The 21,015-nt window shown below is 47.6% G+C and overlaps 10 protein-coding genes across 10 annotated transcripts; 3 read left to right on the forward strand and 7 right to left on the reverse strand.

Annotated features, from left to right (window-relative positions):
• Positions 1–493: 493 nt before the first annotated feature.
• On the reverse strand, positions 494–1,152 carry F5891DRAFT_743014 (uncharacterized protein). The gene is made up of 2 exons (XM_041373055.1): positions 624–1,152; positions 494–567 (listed from the first exon to the last, which is right to left on the reverse strand). The coding sequence occupies exon 1, from the start codon at positions 1,009–1,011 to the stop codon at positions 625–627; it is 387 nt and encodes a 128-aa protein (XP_041219421.1). The 5' UTR covers positions 1,012–1,152; the 3' UTR covers positions 494–567; position 624.
• An 849-nt stretch (positions 1,153–2,001) lies between these two features.
• Positions 2,002–4,084, forward strand: F5891DRAFT_743143 (uncharacterized protein; the record flags this gene model as incomplete). Its single annotated transcript, XM_041373057.1, has 5 exons — positions 2,002–2,106; positions 2,168–2,866; positions 2,913–3,656; positions 3,710–3,926; positions 3,991–4,084. 4 exons carry the CDS (start codon positions 2,005–2,007, stop codon positions 3,782–3,784), a joined length of 1,620 nt encoding a protein of 539 aa, XP_041219422.1. The 3' UTR covers positions 3,785–3,926; positions 3,991–4,084.
• Positions 4,085–4,109: 25 nt separating this feature from the next.
• Positions 4,110–4,801, reverse strand: F5891DRAFT_985480 (uncharacterized protein; the record flags this gene model as incomplete). Its single annotated transcript, XM_041377602.1, has 4 exons — positions 4,110–4,189; positions 4,241–4,336; positions 4,395–4,490; positions 4,645–4,801. 4 exons carry the CDS (start codon positions 4,799–4,801, stop codon positions 4,110–4,112), a joined length of 429 nt encoding a protein of 142 aa, XP_041219423.1.
• Positions 4,802–5,264: 463 nt separating this feature from the next.
• F5891DRAFT_985481 (uncharacterized protein) lies at positions 5,265–5,839 on the reverse strand (the record flags this gene model as incomplete). The annotated part of the gene is made up of 3 exons (XM_041377603.1): positions 5,265–5,596; positions 5,635–5,729; positions 5,766–5,839. The coding sequence occupies 3 exons, from the start codon at positions 5,837–5,839 to the stop codon at positions 5,265–5,267; spliced, it is 501 nt and encodes a 166-aa protein (XP_041219424.1).
• Positions 5,840–6,369: 530 nt separating this feature from the next.
• Positions 6,370–6,953, forward strand: F5891DRAFT_921066 (uncharacterized protein; the record flags this gene model as incomplete). The annotated part of the gene is made up of 2 exons (XM_041373782.1): positions 6,370–6,469; positions 6,520–6,953. Coding segments are annotated over 2 exons (534 nt in total), but the record flags the coding sequence as incomplete, so codon positions are not given.
• On the reverse strand, positions 6,912–8,591 carry F5891DRAFT_743032 (uncharacterized protein). The gene is made up of 5 exons (XM_041373056.1): positions 8,329–8,591; positions 8,108–8,265; positions 7,869–8,046; positions 7,486–7,820; positions 6,912–7,423 (listed from the first exon to the last, which is right to left on the reverse strand). The coding sequence occupies exons 1-5, from the start codon at positions 8,390–8,392 to the stop codon at positions 7,139–7,141; spliced, it is 1,020 nt and encodes a 339-aa protein (XP_041219426.1). The 5' UTR covers positions 8,393–8,591; the 3' UTR covers positions 6,912–7,138.
• A 233-nt stretch (positions 8,592–8,824) lies between these two features.
• On the forward strand, positions 8,825–11,405 carry F5891DRAFT_743208 (cytochrome P450). The gene is made up of 13 exons (XM_041373058.1): positions 8,825–9,036; positions 9,087–9,181; positions 9,235–9,326; positions 9,378–9,421; positions 9,478–9,615; positions 9,669–9,807; positions 9,858–10,111; positions 10,170–10,236; positions 10,293–10,556; positions 10,622–10,909; positions 10,967–10,999; positions 11,055–11,083; positions 11,134–11,405. The coding sequence occupies exons 1-13, from the start codon at positions 8,880–8,882 to the stop codon at positions 11,334–11,336; spliced, it is 1,803 nt and encodes a 600-aa protein (XP_041219427.1). The 5' UTR covers positions 8,825–8,879; the 3' UTR covers positions 11,337–11,405.
• Positions 11,369–12,295, reverse strand: F5891DRAFT_743213 (folate-sensitive fragile site protein Fra10Ac1-domain-containing protein). Its single transcript, XM_041373059.1, has 3 exons — positions 12,178–12,295; positions 12,002–12,128; positions 11,369–11,944 (listed from the first exon to the last, which is right to left on the reverse strand). The coding sequence occupies exons 1-3, from the start codon at positions 12,270–12,272 to the stop codon at positions 11,474–11,476; spliced, it is 693 nt and encodes a 230-aa protein (XP_041219428.1). The 5' UTR covers positions 12,273–12,295; the 3' UTR covers positions 11,369–11,473.
• A 3,331-nt stretch (positions 12,296–15,626) lies between these two features.
• F5891DRAFT_743313 (uncharacterized protein) lies at positions 15,627–17,260 on the reverse strand. The gene is made up of 3 exons (XM_041373060.1): positions 17,033–17,260; positions 16,807–16,891; positions 15,627–16,744 (listed from the first exon to the last, which is right to left on the reverse strand). The coding sequence occupies exons 2-3, from the start codon at positions 16,833–16,835 to the stop codon at positions 15,754–15,756; spliced, it is 1,020 nt and encodes a 339-aa protein (XP_041219429.1). The 5' UTR covers positions 16,836–16,891; positions 17,033–17,260; the 3' UTR covers positions 15,627–15,753.
• Positions 17,261–18,199: 939 nt separating this feature from the next.
• On the reverse strand, positions 18,200–20,706 carry F5891DRAFT_743323 (uncharacterized protein). Its single transcript, XM_041373061.1, has 4 exons — positions 19,886–20,706; positions 19,614–19,835; positions 18,937–19,560; positions 18,200–18,887 (listed from the first exon to the last, which is right to left on the reverse strand). The coding sequence occupies exons 1-4, from the start codon at positions 20,370–20,372 to the stop codon at positions 18,292–18,294; spliced, it is 1,929 nt and encodes a 642-aa protein (XP_041219430.1). The 5' UTR covers positions 20,373–20,706; the 3' UTR covers positions 18,200–18,291.
• Positions 20,707–21,015: the final 309 nt, after the last annotated feature.

Genomic DNA, 21,015 nt, shown 5'->3' on the forward strand with positions numbered 1-21,015 from the left:
CGAAAGCGTTCCACATGTTTGGAACCTGACCGGGTTTCACTACAAATTAATTATTATAACGCGGGCCACTACGTCATTGAACATACCGTCCGATGTAAGTATAGGGGAATGAATAATTCATCCGCCAGCGCTCCGCCAATATTGTTGTGTAACCTCCTTCCAGTTTATATATGTTTTCAACATCGATATTTCCGATTCACTTGATAGTTATACGAGATATCCGGACAAATATAATTTTCAACTCATTACAGATCCATATATATGTGTCACAAATAACTTATTGGTATAAAGTGAGTAACCATCGAAGTAATAAAGTAGCGGAGTGTGAGTTATGGAGTACGCTCGCAGCGCTTGCTGTGCGCTGTTGTAGGATAGGTACCGTATGTGGCTATAAAGTGGCAATCAGCCAAAAACAGTGATAGGAATGTAGGTAATATTATGCCAAGAAAGGGTCGCGTGAACCTGGCCGACTGTGCTGTGTATGCCCGCGTACACAGCCGGAACGCGGGGATCCTCGCTCAGCGCTCATGGGGGATAGAGTACTGATATCTAGATGACGCAATATAACTGGATGTGGTGCTTCAGGACCAAAAACAGGGTTTGAGGCACATACAGGAACTGACCTCAAGCCTCAGGGGAAGTGGAAATCTCCACATGTTCAAGTCCGCGCCAGAGCTCGCCAGATCTGCGAGAGGGTGCGTCTCGTGCTACCTCTTCGTGCTCGATCCCCTTCCAGAGCTCACCGGACCGCCGGGAAGGAGCAAGTCTGCCTGATGAGACTGTTAATAAAAGATTCCGACTAGACATGTTTGAAAGATCACCTTCTGCGATGGCTGTTTGTGCAGGTGCTGCAGTGACCTTCTCATGAACATTGTTCTTCCACAGAGCACCAACAGGGGTAGTCCGAGCAGAAGAAGTAGTGGTGGTATCGGTGGTCACTGGAATAGCAGCACCGAAAACAGAGAATGTGAGAGCAAGAGCGACTGTGAAGCGTGTAAAAGAAGTTAACATGATAGTAATGAAATTAGGCTAAAGATATGTGTTTGAGTGGATGAAGTGAAGATTAAAGGACTGTGAAGATCTAAATGCTTGAAGTCTTCAAGCCATTTATACGAATGACTTTGCTTTGACTTTGCTTGGCAAGCACAGTGCGAGAGGCCCCGTTGACAACCAGTACGAGTCATATCGGGTCAATTCTATGGTGAAAGCACTGTTCATGCCGAAGCAATGATAATTCTCATAAACGGAATAGGCAGTGAGTTGTGAACAATACCTGTCCCGAGAGGCATCAACGTCACCCTTTCATATAACGAGGCAATCCGACAACCTCAGCCACAGATTTTACAAAATTCATTCTGTTCCTATCGCACGGAGCCGATTGACAGAAATAGCGCTCGGGAGCATCGGTATGAAGACTCAGCGCTCTGACTCGGGCTTGATGAAACGCCTCAATCGCGGTTGTCAGGGGATAGTAAGCCATGGGCGGGTGAAGAGGCCCTAGCGCATGCAGAAACTATGTTCTTCGGTGTCCTGACATATTAGCAGGTGGCGAAAGGAGCTAACGGACCGAGCAGTGTGAGTAAAAGGTGACGGCATTAATAATGATGCCGCATCTGACTCGAGAGATGAAATCCTCGCCACAAGAGTAGTCAAGACCAAGTGTCGTACACTGCCAGCATCCTCAGGCTGTGTCCAGCTCACCATGAACACGAAACCAGTGTTGATATCTGGGTTTGCCCGTCAGTTGTTGCAATGATTGTGAAGACCAAGAATGGAAGATCCAAAGAAGCCATAATTTGAGAAAGCTGTAGTACTAATGTTGAGCACAAGTGCTCAATGGAAGGCGGAATGATTAGTTAAACTTGGCTCAATCAATACTTTGTACTTTCTGATTTTGGTATGCGGTCCATGATGCAATGATATCAAGCGGAGTCCTAGCGGACTGTCAAAACCTGGCGGCACGCTACGGCCGCATCGCACCAACGATCGTTTGTATCAACAGCCATGACGACGATGGTTGCAGTTGAATTCTTGTCACTTCCGACAGAGCTGATATGTCATATTCTATCCTTTCTTACTCCCAGGGACCTTTGTCGCTGTGCAATGGTCTGGTCTTTTCGTGATTATCATACATGTTTATCCTATGCTAACTTCCGTTCAACGCTAGACGTGTAAAATCGTACGGAATGCAGCTCAGAATTCTATCCACGTCCAATACAAGCTTGAGCTTTATGCTCAGGGCTTTACCGAGACAAGAAATGTAGACTCGATCGATGTTGACAGCAGGATGTCCTCACTCAAGAGATTGGCAACCTTATGGCCATCTGTTTGCCACGCCAGTACTATCTTCGAAGATACAGTGCGTATCGGGAACCACTCATCAGAAGTACGCGATATGAAATGCGGGATTTGGTGGATGTGGGTCAATGGCAATATCTTCATTCGGGACTGCAACACAAATATCAAACATTCTCATTCGTTCCCCATACACGAGCAGTTCTTCCAGGATCGGTTGCCGAGATCGGTGAGAGCGCTTGTCGTCGATCCTATTCAGGATCTTGTGGTCGTAGTCCCCTTTCCTGATATATGCATCGTGACCGGTGCCGAGCAAATTCGCCATATCTTTTCGGTGGATTTTTTGTCGGCTTCATCCCTGCTGCCACATCCAGATTCCTTGGATGCTTCCTTGAAGTGCCAACATTCTTTTGAGAAATCTGGCCGTTACCATACCACTTTAACGGGAGACCCTGTGATATGCGGGGATCGTATAGTTGTTTGCTATCACACGATATCTGATCCACTAAGAAAAGTGAGGCCCGACGTATTCATACAAGTGATCGATTGGAGGAAAGGGCGTACGAAGAATGTAAGTCGACTTTTACTTTTGAAACCCTGCCGCTCAGCATAAGCAGTATCCTTTACGTGAAGATTTTGCGGGTTTCCATCTAATCGACGAACAGAAGTTTATTGTCATCGACACTCGGGGTATCATAACTTTGTACACATTAGAAGAACATGGCTCACCCCTGCGCCGAGTCATGTATCGCCTTCATGAATCCGTGCGTGCGCCGTTCTACCTATTTCATGCCACCCCATCGTTCCATGGTGCAACAGCTTGTCCAGACCTTGAGCCCGGCTACGTGCCCTCTCCGGAGTCACAAATCATTGTCTTGAAGACTCTCACAAACGCATGCCCTGTCATTCTGGTTATCGATATGGTCATCTTCTCAAGAAAAGTCTTGCACTCAGATGCGCCTGTCGAAGTTCCCTGGACGGAGTGGGGACCCCAGTATACGTGCTGCTTTCGGCATCATCCAAGTTACCAAATCAGCGTATTTGGCAGCAAAATAGCCTATGCTCTTCCTCGCAATGTTCATCCTTGGGAACTCAACTATAAAGTTGGAGAAAGGCAAGCGCTCGGCAGTCATGATCGTTTCTATGTGCACATCTTGGACTTCAATCAACGAGCCATCGCTCGTGCAGAAAATATTTACGGCCTCGACTCACCCACCCACTTTATATGCAAGCTTTCTGATTATCGTCATGCACCCGCCATCTCGACCCGTCCTTACATCGTTACCGTCTGTCATGCTCGATTTTCGCCCTTCTGCCTGTCTGGTTTATTCTTGGAACACGATCGACTTACTCTGACATGGGTAGGTGTCCTTAGTTATGGATTTAGCGATGGTTCAACGAGGCCAAACCATAGTTGCGGAATGACACGGTTCATATTCAGGTCGTTTCCCCTGTACAGATGAAGCTCGACTCGGATCTTGTGCACTAGAATATATATCAGCAGTCGAGGGTGGCGGGGGTTATGATGAATGTCGTTGTCATTTTTTGCAGCCTAACTGTACTTTACCCCGCCAGTCTTGTGTACTTCATTTATTCCCGCGGTTCGTATTTGGGGCAGTGTGGATAGAAGTGTAAGTGATTGGATCTCGCTAGTTGGGTGCCATCCTCATTTAACAATTTTTCTACGAAAACCAGGTGTGGGAATGTTCAAATAATACCTTTCAATCCCTCGATTCAGTGCCCTCCTGGAATGAATGCTTCTTTCACTGTTTATCGTGCAAGGCACGCGAGACTCGTGCTCAATCATCACTGCTTTAAGAATCGACGATCTTGTCGTGAACGGCGTGCTCAAATAAAAATCCTCCAACAGCACTTCCAGTACGTTTAATAACCGCTAAAAGCATCTTGGTGAGCACTGGTCAACCAACTAGCTACACCGACTTACGTTGCCAAGAAGCTACGCCTTCTTGAATAGTAGGTTGCCGAAGATCTCCAGCGGATGTCTGTTGTGGCTCGTTTGCCCTATGATTTATTGCACGAGCTGTGGTGAAGCAGAAATAGTAGCTTGTTTTAGGGACAAGTCGAGTGATCGTGTTTACCTCGGCTGGGCAATGCTTTCTCATGGACATTTAGTTGCCACAAGGCGCTGTTGGCTGGCGTCGACCGGGCCTCCGCCGCATTTAGAACAGCTCGAACTGTGAGTGGTCAGTTCAAGCAGTGAGCAACGAGCAATAACTTTTTGCCTCTATTTGCAGCGATCTTGTCGTGGACGGTTGGCACCGAATACGTTCCTGACACTGCTATTGCAGCGTTCACATATAGCTGCAAGAGATATTCGGAGATCATCACCTTCTATATCAGGGGCAAGTTCATTATACAGGTTATCGGTATTCATCTGAGCCATAAAACTGTACTGACCTGTGTCTTTAACAATAACACGGGCAGCACACGGAATAAGAAGTATCCATACAGTGCAGATCAGAGAGAGAATGCTGGGGTACATCATGATGACGGTTGCGAGAGGTATGGCCTACGATCTTGATGGAAACTTCTTCTACAACCAAGCTGATCTTATAGCAGAACCCATGACTCGTGGACATGGAGCCTTTGCAACTTTGAGAAATTGGGCTCGGTTGCCATTGAAAACTTCTTCCAAGGGTCTTCGTAAATCTGCTCCGAGCTCCATATTAGCTGCGCTTCGACGATGAAGCGGTGCCAGCGCGTAGGTAGTGCGCTCGATATATTGGAAGCTCGGCTGCTTCGGCAGGTGTTCTGAGATAGTCATTCATGCTATCGCAGGACCATCACATTGTAAGGTTCCGTACTATAGGTCATCGAGCCAATCACTGGCTAATAAATTATCTTATTGTGCACTAGACAAATTCTCTGTTATTCATCCCACTTTCAAAGGCAGTCCTGTGTGAGTCTACTCCGTTCCACATCTAGACCCCGTGTGTTATTAAAACTGGTCATAGCCCATCGTATTGATCGGGGCGAGGCAGATGCCGGGTATCCGTGGAGTCGAGCAGTGGCTTCAGTGCCATTGATGCAGCTCGAAGCCGGTTGGTCATGATCATCAAGCAAAGCCCGTTGATCGCAAGGAATGCAACCAAGGCGATACCGATGCACCATGGCGAGGTGGACCGTTTTGTGCTTGGGGTGCACGCTCCATCCGCTTCGAGCGAGATTTCACTTTGTTCCTCTTCCTCCTCTTCGGTTCTTTGCGTGAGCGGGGTATATTCTTTGTTGCTCATCTGATTGGATATTGCAAACTCGCTGCTGTGACAATCGCGTGTATCGTCTGTCAGTCATCAGATGTGTTGTATTTCTCGGGCTTACCTAGCGCTGGCCAAGTGACAGGTTTGGGACTGAATAGATGGACAGGGTATTTATGCGGCTGAGAAGTTGGTCCGTGTCTTATTTTATTCCAAAACCTTGAGTTAAAAAAAGTTATTGTGCTCACGGCTTACAAAAAAGTGCGCCGACATACTGCCATTGCGCCATTGATCCATCTGATGGGCCGTGCCTTCCCGGGAGTCGCCATGATTGATTGCCGCCAGTCTAACTGAACATGTGCCACACAGCATCTCCGAGTTACAGCACCCGCGCCGCAGAGATTACTGCATTCATTTCACACGGAAATTTACGATTGGGCTCTGCTAGGATAACTGATGGCATACTTATCAGGACATATTGTAAGTTACTCCTAGGTGAGATTTAATCTTAACTTGGGATACTTTATCTGGTGAACGTTCATCCTGGGAGTTAGCGTTGTCTCGTGCGCCTAGTATCGTTATGGCACTGCTCTGCACTATCCAAGCCCACCGGATCAGTTCGATCTGGGAATTCACGATAACGCCTGTCCGTCAGATATAGCAATGAACGGCACAGCAGTTCGTTCTCGGCACCGCACGATGCGGCTATATGTGTAACAGTTCACAGAAGCCCGTTGGATATGAACTGTTCCTACCATCTAAAGTCATAATGTCTTACTTGCGACTCGGACGCCTTCCACATACTTCTCCAGTATCGAGGTGGTCTTTGCGGGACCCCTCTAATGTCGTCTCCGCTTGCATTTCCGTTCTTGTGCTGGTCACGATAGTCAACGTGATCTTTACATTACACACTGTTTCTGTTCTCAATGAGCTCCTCCCCCAGACCCCTCACGTTCACAGTACGTCAACTGCGCTTTTACCATTTCAGGCCTGACCATCTCGTTTATAGCGTATGTGGGTGACGACCACCCCTCCCAGCTACCACTAGAGCTGCCATCCGTCGGTCTCGAACTCGAGAGCGGCGAAGGTCACTTTTCATTATACGATGATAATGACTGGGGCACGCTTTTCCCCTCAGACGGGTTTGTCGCTCTAGGCCCCAATAACCGCACATTCCTAGTCTCCCTTTATCATCAATTCCACTGTCTAGATATCATCCGCGTCGGCTATGTGGTGAATCGCACGCATGCTGCAGAGCATATCCAGCACTGCTTGCGATATTTACGGCAGGCATTGCTGTGTCACGCTGATACCACACTAGAAGTGGATATTCCCCAAATATCTCCGGACGATGGGAAGTTGTATCACACTGCGAACGGGGTGGGTTCGGTTCACAGGTGTAGGGATTGGACGGTATTGCGGCAGTACATGCTAGAACACCCAAGCACGCCGTTCGAATAAGGGGAGTGGGGTCATGTGCGATGCTTTTTGTAATGCCAAATTGATAATTCTATTAGCTAGATACGTCAAAGATACGTCGTAATTAATTTCTGGTGTGGGTATGTCCAAATACACGACCACACCACTACAACAAGGTTCAAGATACCTTCGGTATATGTGTCAAGGTGTTATACAGGCGAAGCGCTTTCGTAATGGCAAGCAGGGCCCATCTCGACCTCTGCAATCTCAATCTCCTCGTGACCTTTCATACGGGTGAGATCGAAGTCTTTCATTCGAATATCTATATCGTTTTCGACCATGCTGTGTTCAGCAGTGAATTGGGTATCCGAAGTGCCTGTGTCGCCCCCACGGCGCGCGATCCATTCAATACGAGTGGACGTTATTGCCTTGGTGGTATGCTCTGATGAAATTCCTAAGCTAACTCGAATAATAATCAGGGTAGGTGCGATGCCCTAAAATGGATGCGTAAGTAAGCAATGAGCGGAGATTATAAAAGGACAAATCCGGTACTCACGTATACTTGGGTGGCAATCACCGCCACAATACCTTGTGCGGGGTGTTGGATCGAGAAGAGTACGACGAACACGAATTGTGTTATAAGATAGAGGGCACCACTTTCGATGATGAGCATCATCGCACGATAGGAGGCGCCTTGGCCGATGACTATAGGCGATTCTTTCACGATACGAGAGGAGGTCCAGATGCGGTAAACTATAAGGGAGGTGACGACGAAATTGGTGGCAAGGGGTAGGATATATCCTGCGAGCCCCAACCCCACCGTAGCGGGGGGAGGGGCAGGTGAGGTGGGGTCCATCGTGATGACAAGGTGGAGTACCTCCATTATACAAGCTATTCGAATTTGTTACTGACTTGTTGATTACTCGAAGCAGGACGTACCGAAGCCACCGAAGGCAGTAAGAAGGGGAAGTATGACTACATAGTAGTTCCTATCCCAAAGCATCCAGCAGCGGTAGACGAGAACTAGGTCACCGATGAGATCCGTGAACGAGATAAGGAAATCTGCGCCTGTAAGACCAGGAGTCTCCGCGGAAAACCCATCGACTCCTGTTGATTCCTATCGAGAAAATTGGTATGAGGATATATGTATTTTCTAACGATTTGATAGGGAAACCCACAAGAGTTGTATAAAAATGATTGAATTCGAGTGCAAAATGTGCAGTGCAGCAGAAAAAGAGCAAACAGTTGGCAAAAACAACAGGGCTACTAAGGTTTGGCGAAGGTCGTTTCTGACTCAAGACGATCCACGAAACGATGAAAAGAATGCAGTAACTGCCTGTACGTGAGCGCTCGCCAGTGAGTATTCACTGAAAAACGGTGCAACTTGTGGAGTCCTTACCATACAAGACTGCCTCACAACCAAAGCCAATCAAAGCTGCTATATCAGTTGGAGAGGCTGACATCGCATAGAACAGCCTTGATAGTGGTGAACAGGTATCGCGTTGGTATGATGGTGCTGGCGGTGGTCGACGAAGGGAGCGCGCAGCAGCCTGAAGGCACGGAAAGAAAGATTTGTTTTCATTCTGATGATCAAACCGAGAACCTCGTGAGATACGGCCAGCGGCCGGGTAAACGCACACATGTAGTTTATTAATACTAAACACCTAATATGGTTAAGAAGTAGTTGCAGCATGCGTCTACTCCGCGGCTTCGTCCTAGGTGTCCTACATACAACCGGGCGAGCAAAACGAAAAATCACATACTAGTTGTAGAAAAAAAATTGATGACCTCTCGGTCATTGAACCACAACTTGAAAGTCATTGTGGATCGCGGGAGACTCGCACCGAGTTCATGTCGGTCGCATGCGGCCAGTCTCAGGCGGCGCTAATCCCCTTCTCACATTAAGTTGTCATCAGCGTCTGATGGCCATTGCTCAGCCTTTTTTGGTCAATGGCCTTAATCCTCCTTCGTCCTCTCATGCCTCTTCTGAGAGTCTGCGGGTCGAGCATCTTCGCTTTCATTATATGGAGGCTCATTAAACGTCTTCGTGCTCTAAACTCTCCTCTCACTCACATCCTCGGACCAAAGAAAGAGCATTGGCTGAAAGGTAGATACGCTTCTACGGCGATACCACGCACTAATCTTAAAATGTGTCAGGCAATTATCACCGTATATTCAAAGATGGTCTGCAGTATAACCTTGATTTGGTTCAGAAATACGGCGGGGCAGTCAAGATTTACGCCCTTCTTGGGGTGAGCACCCTCATTTCGGATGTCTTATGTCCGCTTTACCCGAAATCATCTAGCAAGAGCAACTGTACATATCAGATCCACTTGCTTTGCATCACATCATTGTGAAAGAGCAAAATGTCTACGAGGAGACCGATATGTTCATCATGTGAGTTTGACAAGTGCTTACGCCGTGTAAGCTGATAACACCGCCTGATAGGAGCAATCGACTCATCTTTGGCGAAGGCCTTATAGCTACTCTTGGTGAGCATACAGAAGACGTACTTCACGAAGCGTGTGTATATCATCCTATTTCAAAGGCGAACAGCACAGGAAGCAGCGTAAGATGCTAAATCCAGTATTCTCTCTCGCAAATATGCGTGGCTTGCTCCCTGTAATCCAGCCTATCGCTGATCAACTACGCACAATCTTGAATGCAAAAATTCCAGCTGATGGCTGTAAGTCGCGTAGATTTTGTTCGAATACCGTTTGTTCACCTATTTATTTGCAGCGGTTGTGGAGGTCAACTTACTTCCGTGGTTGTCGAGAGGGGCATTGGAATACATATGTCAAGCAGCGCTCGGACACTCATTCAATGCACTTGATGCGACAAAAGGAAACGAATACTTGGAAGCCATCAGGAGACTTGCGTGTGTGATTTGTTTGTTCCCGCCAATACTTCTGAAACTAATCCTGACAGACCGTCCACACTTCGTCTAATCTTCCTCCGTCCGTTTATTCCAATGATCGTGCGACGACTTTCCTTGTATTGGAGGAACAAGATGATGGATTGGGTGCCGGGTGACGCATTGAAAGATCTTCGTCATGTGGTAAACGTGATGGACACTACCAGCAAGAAGATTTTCACCGAGAAGAGAGCAACCTTAGAGAATGAAGGCTTCGTCGGAATCGCGGGGAATCGCATGCAAGGTAAAGATATAATGAGTATCATGCGTCAGTTACCTTCTTTTCACACACGTAAACGTTCTACTAATGAAATGGCTACTGCCAGTGCAAGCCAATGCGTCTTCTTCCAGTGACGATCGATTGACAGACTCGGAATTGCTGGGCCAAATGAAGTGGGCGTTGTTTACATACCCTGCCAGCGTGAATCCTAGACTCAGTATCCTTTTAGCACGATCATCTTCGCGGGCTTCGAGACCACTGCCACTGCCATATGCCGCATTTTTTGGATCCTGGCCCAAAAGCAGGACGTTCAGGCACGACTACGAAGTGCAATCCGCAAGGCTAAACGAGACTATGCGGATGCGCAGGGCCTGTCTAGCCCTTGGGAAGACGTAGAATTACCCTATGACACGCTTATGGGGCTGCCTTATTTAGATGCCATAGTCCGTGAAACACTTCGAGTGTATCCACCGACTTCTCTTCTCAGTCGAACGTAAGTTTATCTTGCAACACCACCTGAAACACTCACCGAACATTGTTGTTTCGGCTGCATTTTAGTGCTCGTCAGGCTTCCGTTCTTCCATTGCACCGTCCAATCAGGTCTGCATCCGGCGAAATGATTTCTTCGATCCATGTTCCAGAAAATACGACGCTTATAATTTCTATCTTGGCTTCGAATCACAACAAGGAGATCTGGGGCGAGGATGCCTCGGAATGGCGTCCAGAACGATGGTTGTCACCTTCTGGCGAGCGCCTTCCCCTTGGAGATGGTGAAGGTAACTCCACGAACGGTGCAAGTCTTGGGGTCAAGAATGGCATCAAATATCCTGGCGTGTATGGTTTGATGTAGGTGACAGAAAACCTGTAGTGTTACAGAACAGCTGAAAGCCGTGGTCAACGCAGGATGACGTTCCTCGGAGGCGGCCGTGCTTGCATGTGCGTAATGTATCATTTTGTAACGCGTGCATAGCCATTGATATTGTTGATGTAGCGGCTTCAAATTTGCGGAGATGGAAATCAGTGCGCTTTCTTGTCCTTTCCGCATGCAGAGATGAACTAAGTTATTACAGAACAAGTCCTCGCAACCCTCATCCCACAAATACATTTCGCGCTGCCTGCATCGACAGATAGAAATGGACACGTCAAGGAGATCTACTGGAAGATGAACGGGCTACAAGTTCCGGTAGTACGACCACCAGCCGGGGACAACGTGACAGCTCAAGTTCCATTGGACCTAAGAAAAGTACGCGAGCAAGACTTCGTAGTGAATTAGCCAAACTAGCTCGAGCAGGTGAAGACGTACACATTTGCACATTTGAGTGCATCTGCATGCTACACAATGCAATCTAATGTACATCTTGAGAAGCACGAGACTTCTGAAACCTTGGTATGTAGTAAGTAAAACTAGGGTTAGCTACCGCTGTTCCTCGTTTGTAACAGGGTTGGTGAGGCGTCCCGATTCCGTTTGTGAGCTCGCGGAGACCGTGAACGTGAGCTTCGTCTTCGTCGGGCGCGATGCTGCTCATCATCGATGTCATCAAGCTCGACATCCTTCGTGCGGCTTCTGGACTCTGGTGCCCTTCTATCTTCATCCATCTTAACTTTATCACTTTCGCCCGTCTTAGCCTCCACACCTTCGCCTTCTCCCTCGCTTCTCTTTTCGTGTTTCCTCTTCCACATGATCTTGCGCACGCACTTCGAACACAGAACGACTTTCACGAGAGCTTCTTTCCTTTGACCGTGCTCTTCATATGTAAATGGTAGCTCAAGAGTCGTAAGTGAAGTAGAAGACGCGGCGTGTTCGACACAGCGAGCGTTCGCGCATGTCGTCTCGCCCGTTCCAGAGAGAACTTCTGTTTCTGTGCGCCAGCGGAGACTGAACTAGACGATCGATGATCAGCCCACCAAACGCACGCAGTAGAGAGGCGAGAGGCATACGTTTCCTGACCTGTAATGCTTGAGATCGCAAATGGCGAATTCGCGGTAGAGACTTTCGTAGTATTTCTGCGCTAGTTGGTCGTTCCATGATGTACTGGCTTCATCGTCTGCGCCATCTCGTAGGAACCTTCGAGAAGATGTGAAATAGGTGACTTGGAAATTTGGGCGCTTCTTACTTGTGCGAGGCTTTCAAGATGTCGAACTCTGTGACTGTTGGGGCAGCAGCGGTCGTCTTGCGATTAGAGACATATGGCTTGTATAATGCTGACATATGAGATGGGAATGGGTTCGCGGTAGCTTAGTAAGTGGAATTGTTTAATTTGGGTAGTCAAAATAAGCTTTCGGCGCTGCAACTCAACTTGAAGTTAACTTCAATGACTCGGAAGGGCAGGGCATCGGTAAGAAACGTTTCGTTATTGTGATTAAGCCATGATAATACATTGCTAGGTGACATACAGGTGGCCAGGTCATATGACTAGTCATCGCATTCTTCATGCACACTTGAATCGCATAACAACTCTCGCCGAAATCAAGAAGTGGCTATATTCTTTGTAGGACTGCCCTCGTGGCTACACTTCGGCTCGAGTCATAATACAAAGACTGTCTCGTCACGAGGCTGACACTCTCACTCGATTATACCCAAACACTGGCACGTTGCCGAAATCACAAACAGTTCTCGGATCTTTTTGTGTCGTTCGAACATTTCGCGCTCCGAGTCACTGCATTATCAGATCATCGGCGGGCGTGTATGACTCGGAAGGGCAGGCCTATCGGTAAGAAACATTTCGTTGTACCTAAGCCATGATGAATACACTACCAGATCACACGCAGGTGGCTGGGTAACACGACTAGTCATCGCATTCTTCATACACGGAATCGCACTTGAATCACACAACGACTCTTGCAGAAATCGGGAACCTTTGTAAAGGAACTTGAACCCCTCCTCTTTTGTACAACCACCCCCTTCTCCTCCTCTTTGTACCACCTCCCACTTTCTCTGTACGACTGCCCTCGTCGCTACAAACGTCGATCGTGTTTCATGACAGGGAATTGAATACGACGCATGTATGTACTTTTGGTCGCAGTTGTACTAATCAACGTGCACAGGAATTAGAAGAAAGGTTGTGTATTTTTGCTCGTGTCGTAATTACAAAGAATGACTGTCACGAGATCGACTTGGGCGCTGTTACCTGTCATCAACCACTGCCACTTTGATCTCATTGATTAGTATTCCTGGATGCACATTCCCTTTCTAGCTGAAACACTTACTTCGATCAATCAGATATCATTCCTCAAATGTCACTTTGGTGATGTAAGTGCTGAATGGTGGTATATCAAGCACGAATGCGATCGTCATACGTCCACCAAGTTCCCCCGTTCGTTTATTCTCATCCTCTAACAATATGGTCCTAGTCTCGAACGATCCTAGTTGGTGGCCAGTCATTAATGCGAACCTTATTGGCAGCTATTTTTCAGGTTTGCTCAGAGCTAGCCGCATGATAACTGTGATGACTCGATTAATCATGGCTGCGGTTTCGCAGTTGCCGCCTCTGCTGCGGTAATATACGATTGGGGTGAGAAATGTTGAGTATAAAAAAACCACTAACATTATGAAACTTCTAGGACTTACGTTCGGACAAGAGGTAGGTCGACACCATTACAGGAGCAGCCATCTCACTGACAACATCTTTATAGGTGGAACTAATCTGGGTGAGCGGACTCCCACATCAAAAGCACGATACGAAAATACCACAACTAATTTACGGCAGAGGCAACGGTGGTCCATGATGACCTTTCTGTATCTTGTTGTACGTAGCTTTTTTTAAGCGTGGTTAGCAAGCTGACTGACGCGAACTTATCCTAGACACGATACCTTGGAATAGGATTTATTATGTACGTTTCGGCGTCCAAGCCATTCATGTTGCGCTCATTACCTATCTCTCACAATCAGGGTCAACATGTCAAGTATGTCTCCCCACGTGGACTCTATTTCTTTCTTGTGACGGGGGGCATACAGGCAGCGTTCCAAAAATTTGGACGACAGATGCAGTGAGTATTCCACACCGGTGCCTTCCATTTCCGTCCAACAACTAAACTACCATATAGGGGTGAGTGGGATCCTCGAATAATTCGTTGGTTCAATGTAACGACCACCACAGTTGTGAGTTTCTTACGAGCCTGTGATCATCCAAGGTTGATAACTAATATTACTGGATTCGTCAGGCCTTATCCTATACGACACACTTAATTGGATGGGTGAGGTTGTAGAAATATCACTGGGTGGTGAGTTATACACCTCCGTGATATTGACTTTACTGAAATATCATCCAAGTCATCATGATCGTTCGGTTGCATGCCATGTATCAGCGATCTAGAAAGATGCTGATATTCCTCGTTGTCACCTTTCTGGTCACCAAGGTCGCCAATGTAGTGATAGTCGCAATAACGACGACGCAGCTTACAGGGGGTAGGCTTTAATTATATATATAAAATGCGTAAGAGGCTTACTGTCATGTACCAGAGGAATACATTCTCTCCAGCACCTATCTGTGCAACATTGACTCTGGGAGCGACTTTCTGATTCTCACGACTTGGATACTTGACGTTGTATGGGAGGTTCTTGTAATGTGTCTCGCAGTCTGGATTGCTGTGAAGCACTTCCGTGAACTGCGAAGACGCTCAGCAGGAGGTATTATAGGGGACTGTTTCACGGTGTTAATGCAAACTCACGTTAGTTACTTTGCAAGGTGAGCTCATAATGTGAATGTAGTTCTCTTGTTCCGCTGAAGTTATGCACGTGCTAGTTGTTTGGCTATTTCTTGCTTGGAGATCGCTTTAGTCTCTCCAACGCTCGGGGTATGCTGATCTGTCACTGACTTCTACGTGCGTTAATGATTCATCAATTCTATAGAACATATATTCCCTGGGCGCTCAGATTTATCTTGGTTTCGCTCAAATCTTCCAGATGGTGCAGATGTCCGTGTTGGGACCACGCCTCATCCTTGGCGTTCGAGAATATCACGCCAAGCTCGTGGCCGACTCCGATACAGCAAGCGCTATGACTTCAATCGCTTTCCAGGAACGTGTCCATGTTGAAACTAGCAGTAGCGTGTAGTACGGGAGATGTTCGATGTGATTTACAATCAGTGGATAGTCTGTAGTGAGCGGTCTTGTTTCTGTTTATTCCAAGTTTTGTCGTCATACTACTTGCTTAAGTTATTGGAAATATATCTGAAAGAGACATACTAGTAGCTCTGAACAAGCTCTGAACAATACATCCTCGATTTCGAATCGAACTTAGCCTAGTTTTCCTGAATTATTAGTCTGTTGATGAGCTTGCGCGATGACAAAGTTCCCATTGACTCTGTTGTCTGAAGTGACATTCTCACTCGTATTGCTTACTGTTTAATCAGCTTCGCAATATGTGCTTTCGTACCCTCCCTCGGTGAATCCGTGAGTTGACCTTCATGAGTTGACCTACTAAGTACTAGCTCTGCGCTCTGGCGTAGTCGTCCAGCGTAACTTCAAGGCTACTTGAGTCGTATCAATTTCTCTAATGAATACCTACACTCTATTTGATATGCATCAAGCTGATTATAATCGGCCTTAAATATCCTTCCTAAATCATATCCATATGCATATACATGACAGTACATACGACATAAGCGAGCAGTTAAACCAGCACCAAGACTCTCTTCAGAAACTAACCTCTGTCCATCTTTTCAAAATCACCGATGACCACCCTGCCAAGATCAATCATTTTCAGTCTCTGGAGCGATTCCCATGTTACTCGCGTCAACGATGCGGTGGTAACGGCCACCTGCGCGTGCATCGAGCGGACGACGTTCGGCCAATGCCATATGTATGTACCATCGAAGTGTCTTCTCGAGACAGTACGGCTCGTCTATGTCAAAATATATGGGGCGCGTGTGCTCTGGGCAGCTTGCGCTGCGAACAGGCGTCAAAGGATAACCATTAATCATTTCGCTGAGGACGGTCGGGTCCTGTTCATGCGAAATCTCGTCGTATTGGGAGTATGGCCAGTAGGACTGTGGATGGGCTGGCACAGGAGTCGAAACGGCGACCTGGGATGGAACCTCCCGAAGATTTACGTGTGAGCTGTGTGCGGAGCGCGAGAGTGTTGGATTTAAGGCGCGAGTGGTGGGAAGAGGGGGAGCGGGAGCGGGGGGAGGATGTATATTCGAGCGATCAGTGCTCGACTTAGCACGAATCCGTTCTGCCAGTCCGACACTGCGAGTATGGTTGTCGGGGGTCCATCGTACATCCGCCGAAGGCTGATCAACAGTGGCCTCATGCCCCTGTTTGCCGTGGGGAATGGAAGGGTAGGCTTCTTGATCACTTGTACCCGAATTATAGATGGGAATTTGGGGCTTTATAGCCTTCGAGTTTAAAGAAAGTGCTCTGAAACCACGGCGAGGGAGGCCCTCAGTTGGTTCGGGGGAATGGGGAAACTTGGCCAGCAAGTCAGAGTCCGCGCGTGTGTCAACGTTTGCGCGAGCTGGTCCATGGTAGTAGGTATGTTGTGATTTGCCATGATAGATGTCGAGTATCCCTGGAGCTTGCTTGACGTACACGATGTCGGACTTTTTAAGGGGAGTCTTGCCACGGTATACGGGTTTGGAAGAATCGTCACGAAGAGGCTCGCGCCTTCTCCCTTCTGAAGAGAATCCGTATGGCATTGATTTGGAATGCTTAAGCGAGCCCTTCTGGTCGTCGTTAGACCTGAAGGGGGGGAGAGGTATATTGATTAGTATGATGACGATGAGTAGAACGCGGAGACTCACTTTTGGAACATTTTCTTGAACGAATTCATGATTGATATGGATAAACGAGGAATGTACGGCCGCAAAGAATATGAGGAGGTAGTGTCTGTTAGTGTAGAGAATCTGCATATCAGTATATAAAGGTTCGGCTGCTGTGGATGCACCATGGCCACAACTACAAAGCAATTTCTCGATATCCGAAAACGATTCAAATGTGGAGGCTCTGGCAAATGTTCTGATTACCCACCTATAGTCAAATCAATACTATTATCGCCCCATCTGCATTACAAAGGTAGAATGTGTGACAACGAACCAATTATGGGACACAGTTGCCACAAGTCCAATGAATTCACCACACATCCTGCTCATTGATATCTCGAGCTCAAAGCTGGTGCTCAATGAACATGTGCCGAAATTTCCGGTAATGACATACAGCACGCTGCCTCGGATGCACGAGATACAAGAATGAGGCAAGACGCGTGCAGCGTCTCGCTGAAAAAAACAGCTAACTTTTCCTTTTAATTGTCTCACTTAACAAGACCATTCAACATACCTTTAAAGCGCAGTGCATCCAACCAGCTATATTTTAATCCAATTTGCTCAACATCAAATAAAGATGCATGAAGTGCGTTCAAGGCTGACATTTCGAGAAATCTGAAGGCAATTTAAACAGTCAGACAAGCATTGATATTAAGTCTAACAGAGTTACACACATGATCACTATGGCCTCTGATATTCCTCGAAGATGGACTCAGGGCCGATAATAGCCCTGAATGAGGCTTACATTGTGGAAGTGCTGAGATACTCTAGCTCCCATTTGAATGAGCGGATCATTTACTCCGAGGCATGAAGGTCCAGTTACCTGTTTCATGGTCAAATCTGCGACTCAGCTTCACTTACTCTGACCGTGCAATCCGTGCCCATGTATAGCATCATGCACGAAAAGCCCTCACAGGAGCTATGGTCGCCAATGGTAGCTTTACCTATATTTCACTATGAGAGCGGAGCGGGCCGGCGCTTTGCCAGCCTGCCTTGCCTTCCGATGCCGACAGAGCTAGAAATTTCATGTATCGTCAGTTTCATAACCATGGTCAACCAGCGGATCGGAAAAGACCTGAAGAATGCACAGTTCGTCCGAGTCACGCTATGGAATCACGGATGGGAATTAGAAGATATCCGTGAAGCTCTTGATGTCTCGCGGAGAAGCTATTTCGCTGGTGACGAATAGTCTCTTGGACTTGTTTTATTATAGATATACTGAGTGTAAAGACGCGAAACATATAGCATCGTATGATTAAAAAGTGTTGGTATGCTCTAGGAATTAGACGGCTATAACTTACATAATTGCAACTGACAAAGCAGAATGCACCCGATCCCTACCAATTCATAACAGTCATTAGGATGGATCGATGAGTATTCATCTACTCGAGTTGGAGGCCTACAGGAGACGAGGGGCACATGGGCAACTGATGCAGGTATCAAACATAAATAGTATGTAGTGTAAAATCACTGTGAAAATGAAGGGCTGCTGAGCGTAGCCCAGGCCCGAGTAGCTGTGAATTTGGCTAGCAAATTATCAATATCTGATACTGATTCCTCGGTATTGGTCACAGTAAGCTCGTCTACCTCTGTTGATGAGTCTGGTTCTGGATGAAGCACATTCAAACAGGCTACAAGGAAACGCCACATAAGTGGCTTTGTGGGCAAGCACGCGGGAAGCGTTCTAAAACGGTGAAAACAGTACTTTGTCATGCCAGCGTCTAAGGTCGCCCATTCATCGAAGGGGCGCAATCTCCGTGGTAGAAGGACTCCATTCTCGTAACGCAAGGAAATCCAGACGAAACACCACATAAACGACTCTAGATCATGGCGATATAGGTGTTTCACTTTGCCTTGTTGACCCTCTCTAATGATAAAATCGAGCGCCATGAACGGCACCAGCACGGTGCGTTTGTTGCCCCGAGGTCCTGGGTCATCCGCCAACGAGGATAGATCGTAGTCGTTTAAAACGCCTATCTGTTTCCCGTCTTTCCAGTACCACATCAGGTTTCCAGGGCTGATATTTTGATGACAGACCCCTTCCTTCCACAGAGTAAGGTGGCCTGCATGCTATGTCAACAACGAGCCATGTAAATTCAATGAAACACGTACACAAGATACACTGATGCCAGACGTCGAAAAGCTCTTTGCCCTGAAGCTCCATGATTGGCTTGAGCTTCCGAAATAGAAGAATGTAGAGCACGCGAATGCCCGTGTTGGAGTCTGGAACACCCAGCACTTCCCGGATGACAGATGCGGGATTCGTAAACGTGTGGTGCCAAAGGAGCTCAGGAACATGGTCTTGGACAGTTGCGTGCCTCTTAGTGATCTCTTCAACCCTTTTCAGGATCTCCGACTCGCTAGTGCGATTTACCTCTCCCAAAAATATCTTGGCCACCATCCCATCCCGGAGGTTACCGTATTTATTCGTGAGTGCCTCGCTAGTAACAGCAACCAAGTTGGTGGCCCGTCCTTGGGGTCCGTAGTGCGTCACTCTCTCGTCGTGGCTGGTGTGAAGCAACAGATCCACCGTTCCGAGTTCTTTATCCTGGATATTGAATTCCTTGCATCGTTTCCCCTGAACTGGAACTGGAATGAGGTCCTTGTTTTGGCCCCAATCGTGAACCTTGAAGCGTTGTAAAGCATACAACAGCACCATAAATTGCGGGAGATCTTGAATACCTGAGCATTGAACGATCCCTTGCCGGTCATAATACCAGATCCATATCACATCGTCTGAAAAAGCTGTGGTAAGAGCGCGACCAATCTCAAGAGACGAACGAACCCACCGACGACGATAATGTTCAGGAAATAATTGACTCCAAGATTGGGCGCAAAAATTTCGGCAGCGTACAGACCTGTTTGGATGGTAACATCTAGATCTGCGTCCGTGTCGTCGGGGTTCATCTTGGATTTTTTCGCGGCGGATTCCAAAGTGTCCGTGATCTTGCGCTTGGAGCTGGACCCGCCCGGGGAAGGCTGAGCGGCAGTAAGGCCCGAAGACCGAACTGCTGCTGGACTGATTTAGTTTGATCTTGAGATCGAGAATGAAATAACTTACGTGCAGCGTCGGACACAAGTTGTGTTGCTGGGGTCTGCAAAGGGCCTGGCGTAGGGACTTCAGCCTTAAGATGATCCACTGGCAAATATTCTGAGTTGGTAGGGACATGGTCTGTCACTGTATACGTAGAGAGCGGTGGCTTAATCCCTTTCGTCATCCCTGGCGTCTTTCTCTTGAACTCGATGCAAGCTAGAACATCTTTCCAGAGGTGATTGTTCGGTTTTGCCGTTGCACTCGTGTCCATATGAGCCTTGAGCTTCGTATTGCGCTGCTCGTCGTCCTTCTCGTCGTTCTTTTGTGTGCCCGTCTGTTTATCCTTCTTGCCGCGCTTCTCATCCTGGAAGAGAGCACATGCGTTATTCAAAGAAAGAATCGTGAGGTCGGGCTTCCGAGTTGATTTCTTAGTCTGGTGGGTTTGGTGCATGGGCATATGGTTCTGCTGGCAGATCATGTCCACGGTGGAATAGGGGTCCCACGGACATGGCATAGGAGAGGAGAGCCCAGCGGCTCATTCCCAGGCTTGGTCAGCAGAGTAGCATGGGCTGTTGGTCAGCAGGGTACCATAGGTTGTTCTTGTCAGTATCGCGCGCGCACGCTCTCCGGGTAGAGCATCTCTCTGACTCTTCGTTCGAGTCCAGCCACCCTGTCCAACGGCAGGGATAGGATCACGCATCTGATCTCTTGATCTCTTCAAGACAAGACGTACACTTGCGATGGTTGTAAACATGAAAAACGTCTGATCAGCGAACTCATACCAGACACTCACTATTCGTTGGGAGCTGTCGCGACGTCAGAAGACTTTGATAACTCAGTTAAAGCCTGTCCGTTGCAAACCGGCAGAACTGCCTTGAGGCACCTTGGCAGGAGGTCGGGCTACTTAGTCTCGGGAGCGGAAGAAGCGCGTTGTAGGAACGCTTGCAGCATGGCATCTGCATTGCACTCTTTAGCCTGCTCTATTTCGCATTGAATCCATAGGCGGACTTGCTTAACCTTTGATGGGATGTCAGGTTCTACTCAATATAAACAGGAAATGTGCGCACTTGACGCCAAGCACCCCGAAGTTCTCGCTGACGACGGAAGCCCCACGGTCGTTTGGGATGGATTCTATTTTACTAGAATCATGACCTAGT

The sequence above is a fragment of the Suillus fuscotomentosus genome, assembly GCF_016647785.1.
Source record: "Suillus fuscotomentosus strain FC203 chromosome Unknown F5891scaffold_89, whole genome shotgun sequence".
Classification (NCBI taxonomy): domain Eukaryota; kingdom Fungi; phylum Basidiomycota; class Agaricomycetes; order Boletales; family Suillaceae; genus Suillus; species Suillus fuscotomentosus.

Bases quoted from the DNA above. Each gene is read 5' to 3' on its own strand.
- F5891DRAFT_743014 (XM_041373055.1), bottom strand. From the start codon at position 1,011: ATGTTAACTTCTTTTACACGCTTCACAGTCGCTCTTGCTCTCACATTC.
- F5891DRAFT_743032 (XM_041373056.1), bottom strand. From the start codon at position 8,392: ATGTCAGCCTCTCCAACTGATATAGCAGCTTTGATTGGCTTTGGTTGT. The intron at 7,821-7,868 runs GTACGTCCTGCT...AAATTCGAATAG, and splicing joins TACTGCCTTCGGTGGCTTCG to CTTGTATAATGGAGGTACTC. The intron at 7,424-7,485 runs GTGAGTACCGGA...CATCCATTTTAG, and splicing joins TGATTGCCACCCAAGTATAC to GGCATCGCACCTACCCTGAT.
- F5891DRAFT_743208 (XM_041373058.1), top strand. From the start codon at position 8,880: ATGGCCTTAATCCTCCTTCGTCCTCTCATGCCTCTTCTGAGAGTCTGC. The intron at 10,910-10,966 runs GTAGGTGACAGA...TGGTCAACGCAG, and splicing joins CCTGGCGTGTATGGTTTGAT to GATGACGTTCCTCGGAGGCG. The intron at 11,000-11,054 runs GTGCGTAATGTA...TTGTTGATGTAG, and splicing joins GGAGGCGGCCGTGCTTGCAT to CGGCTTCAAATTTGCGGAGA.
- F5891DRAFT_743213 (XM_041373059.1), bottom strand. From the start codon at position 12,272: ATGTCAGCATTATACAAGCCATATGTCTCTAATCGCAAGACGACCGCT. The intron at 12,129-12,177 runs GTAAGAAGCGCC...ATCTTCTCGAAG, and splicing joins ATCTTGAAAGCCTCGCACAA to GTTCCTACGAGATGGCGCAG. The intron at 11,945-12,001 runs GTATGCCTCTCG...TCGATCGTCTAG, and splicing joins AGCATTACAGGTCAGGAAAC to TTCAGTCTCCGCTGGCGCAC.
- F5891DRAFT_743313 (XM_041373060.1), bottom strand. From the start codon at position 16,835: ATGAATTCGTTCAAGAAAATGTTCCAAAA. The intron at 16,745-16,806 runs GTGAGTCTCCGC...CCCCCCCTTCAG, and splicing joins TTCAAGAAAATGTTCCAAAA to GTCTAACGACGACCAGAAGG.
- F5891DRAFT_743323 (XM_041373061.1), bottom strand. From the start codon at position 20,372: ATGCCATGTCCGTGGGACCCCTATTCCACCGTGGACATGATCTGCCAG. The intron at 19,561-19,613 runs GTGGGTTCGTTC...CAGCTTTTTCAG, and splicing joins CCTGAACATTATCGTCGTCG to ACGATGTGATATGGATCTGG. The intron at 18,888-18,936 runs GTACGTGTTTCA...CATAGCATGCAG, and splicing joins CTGGCATCAGTGTATCTTGT to GCCACCTTACTCTGTGGAAG.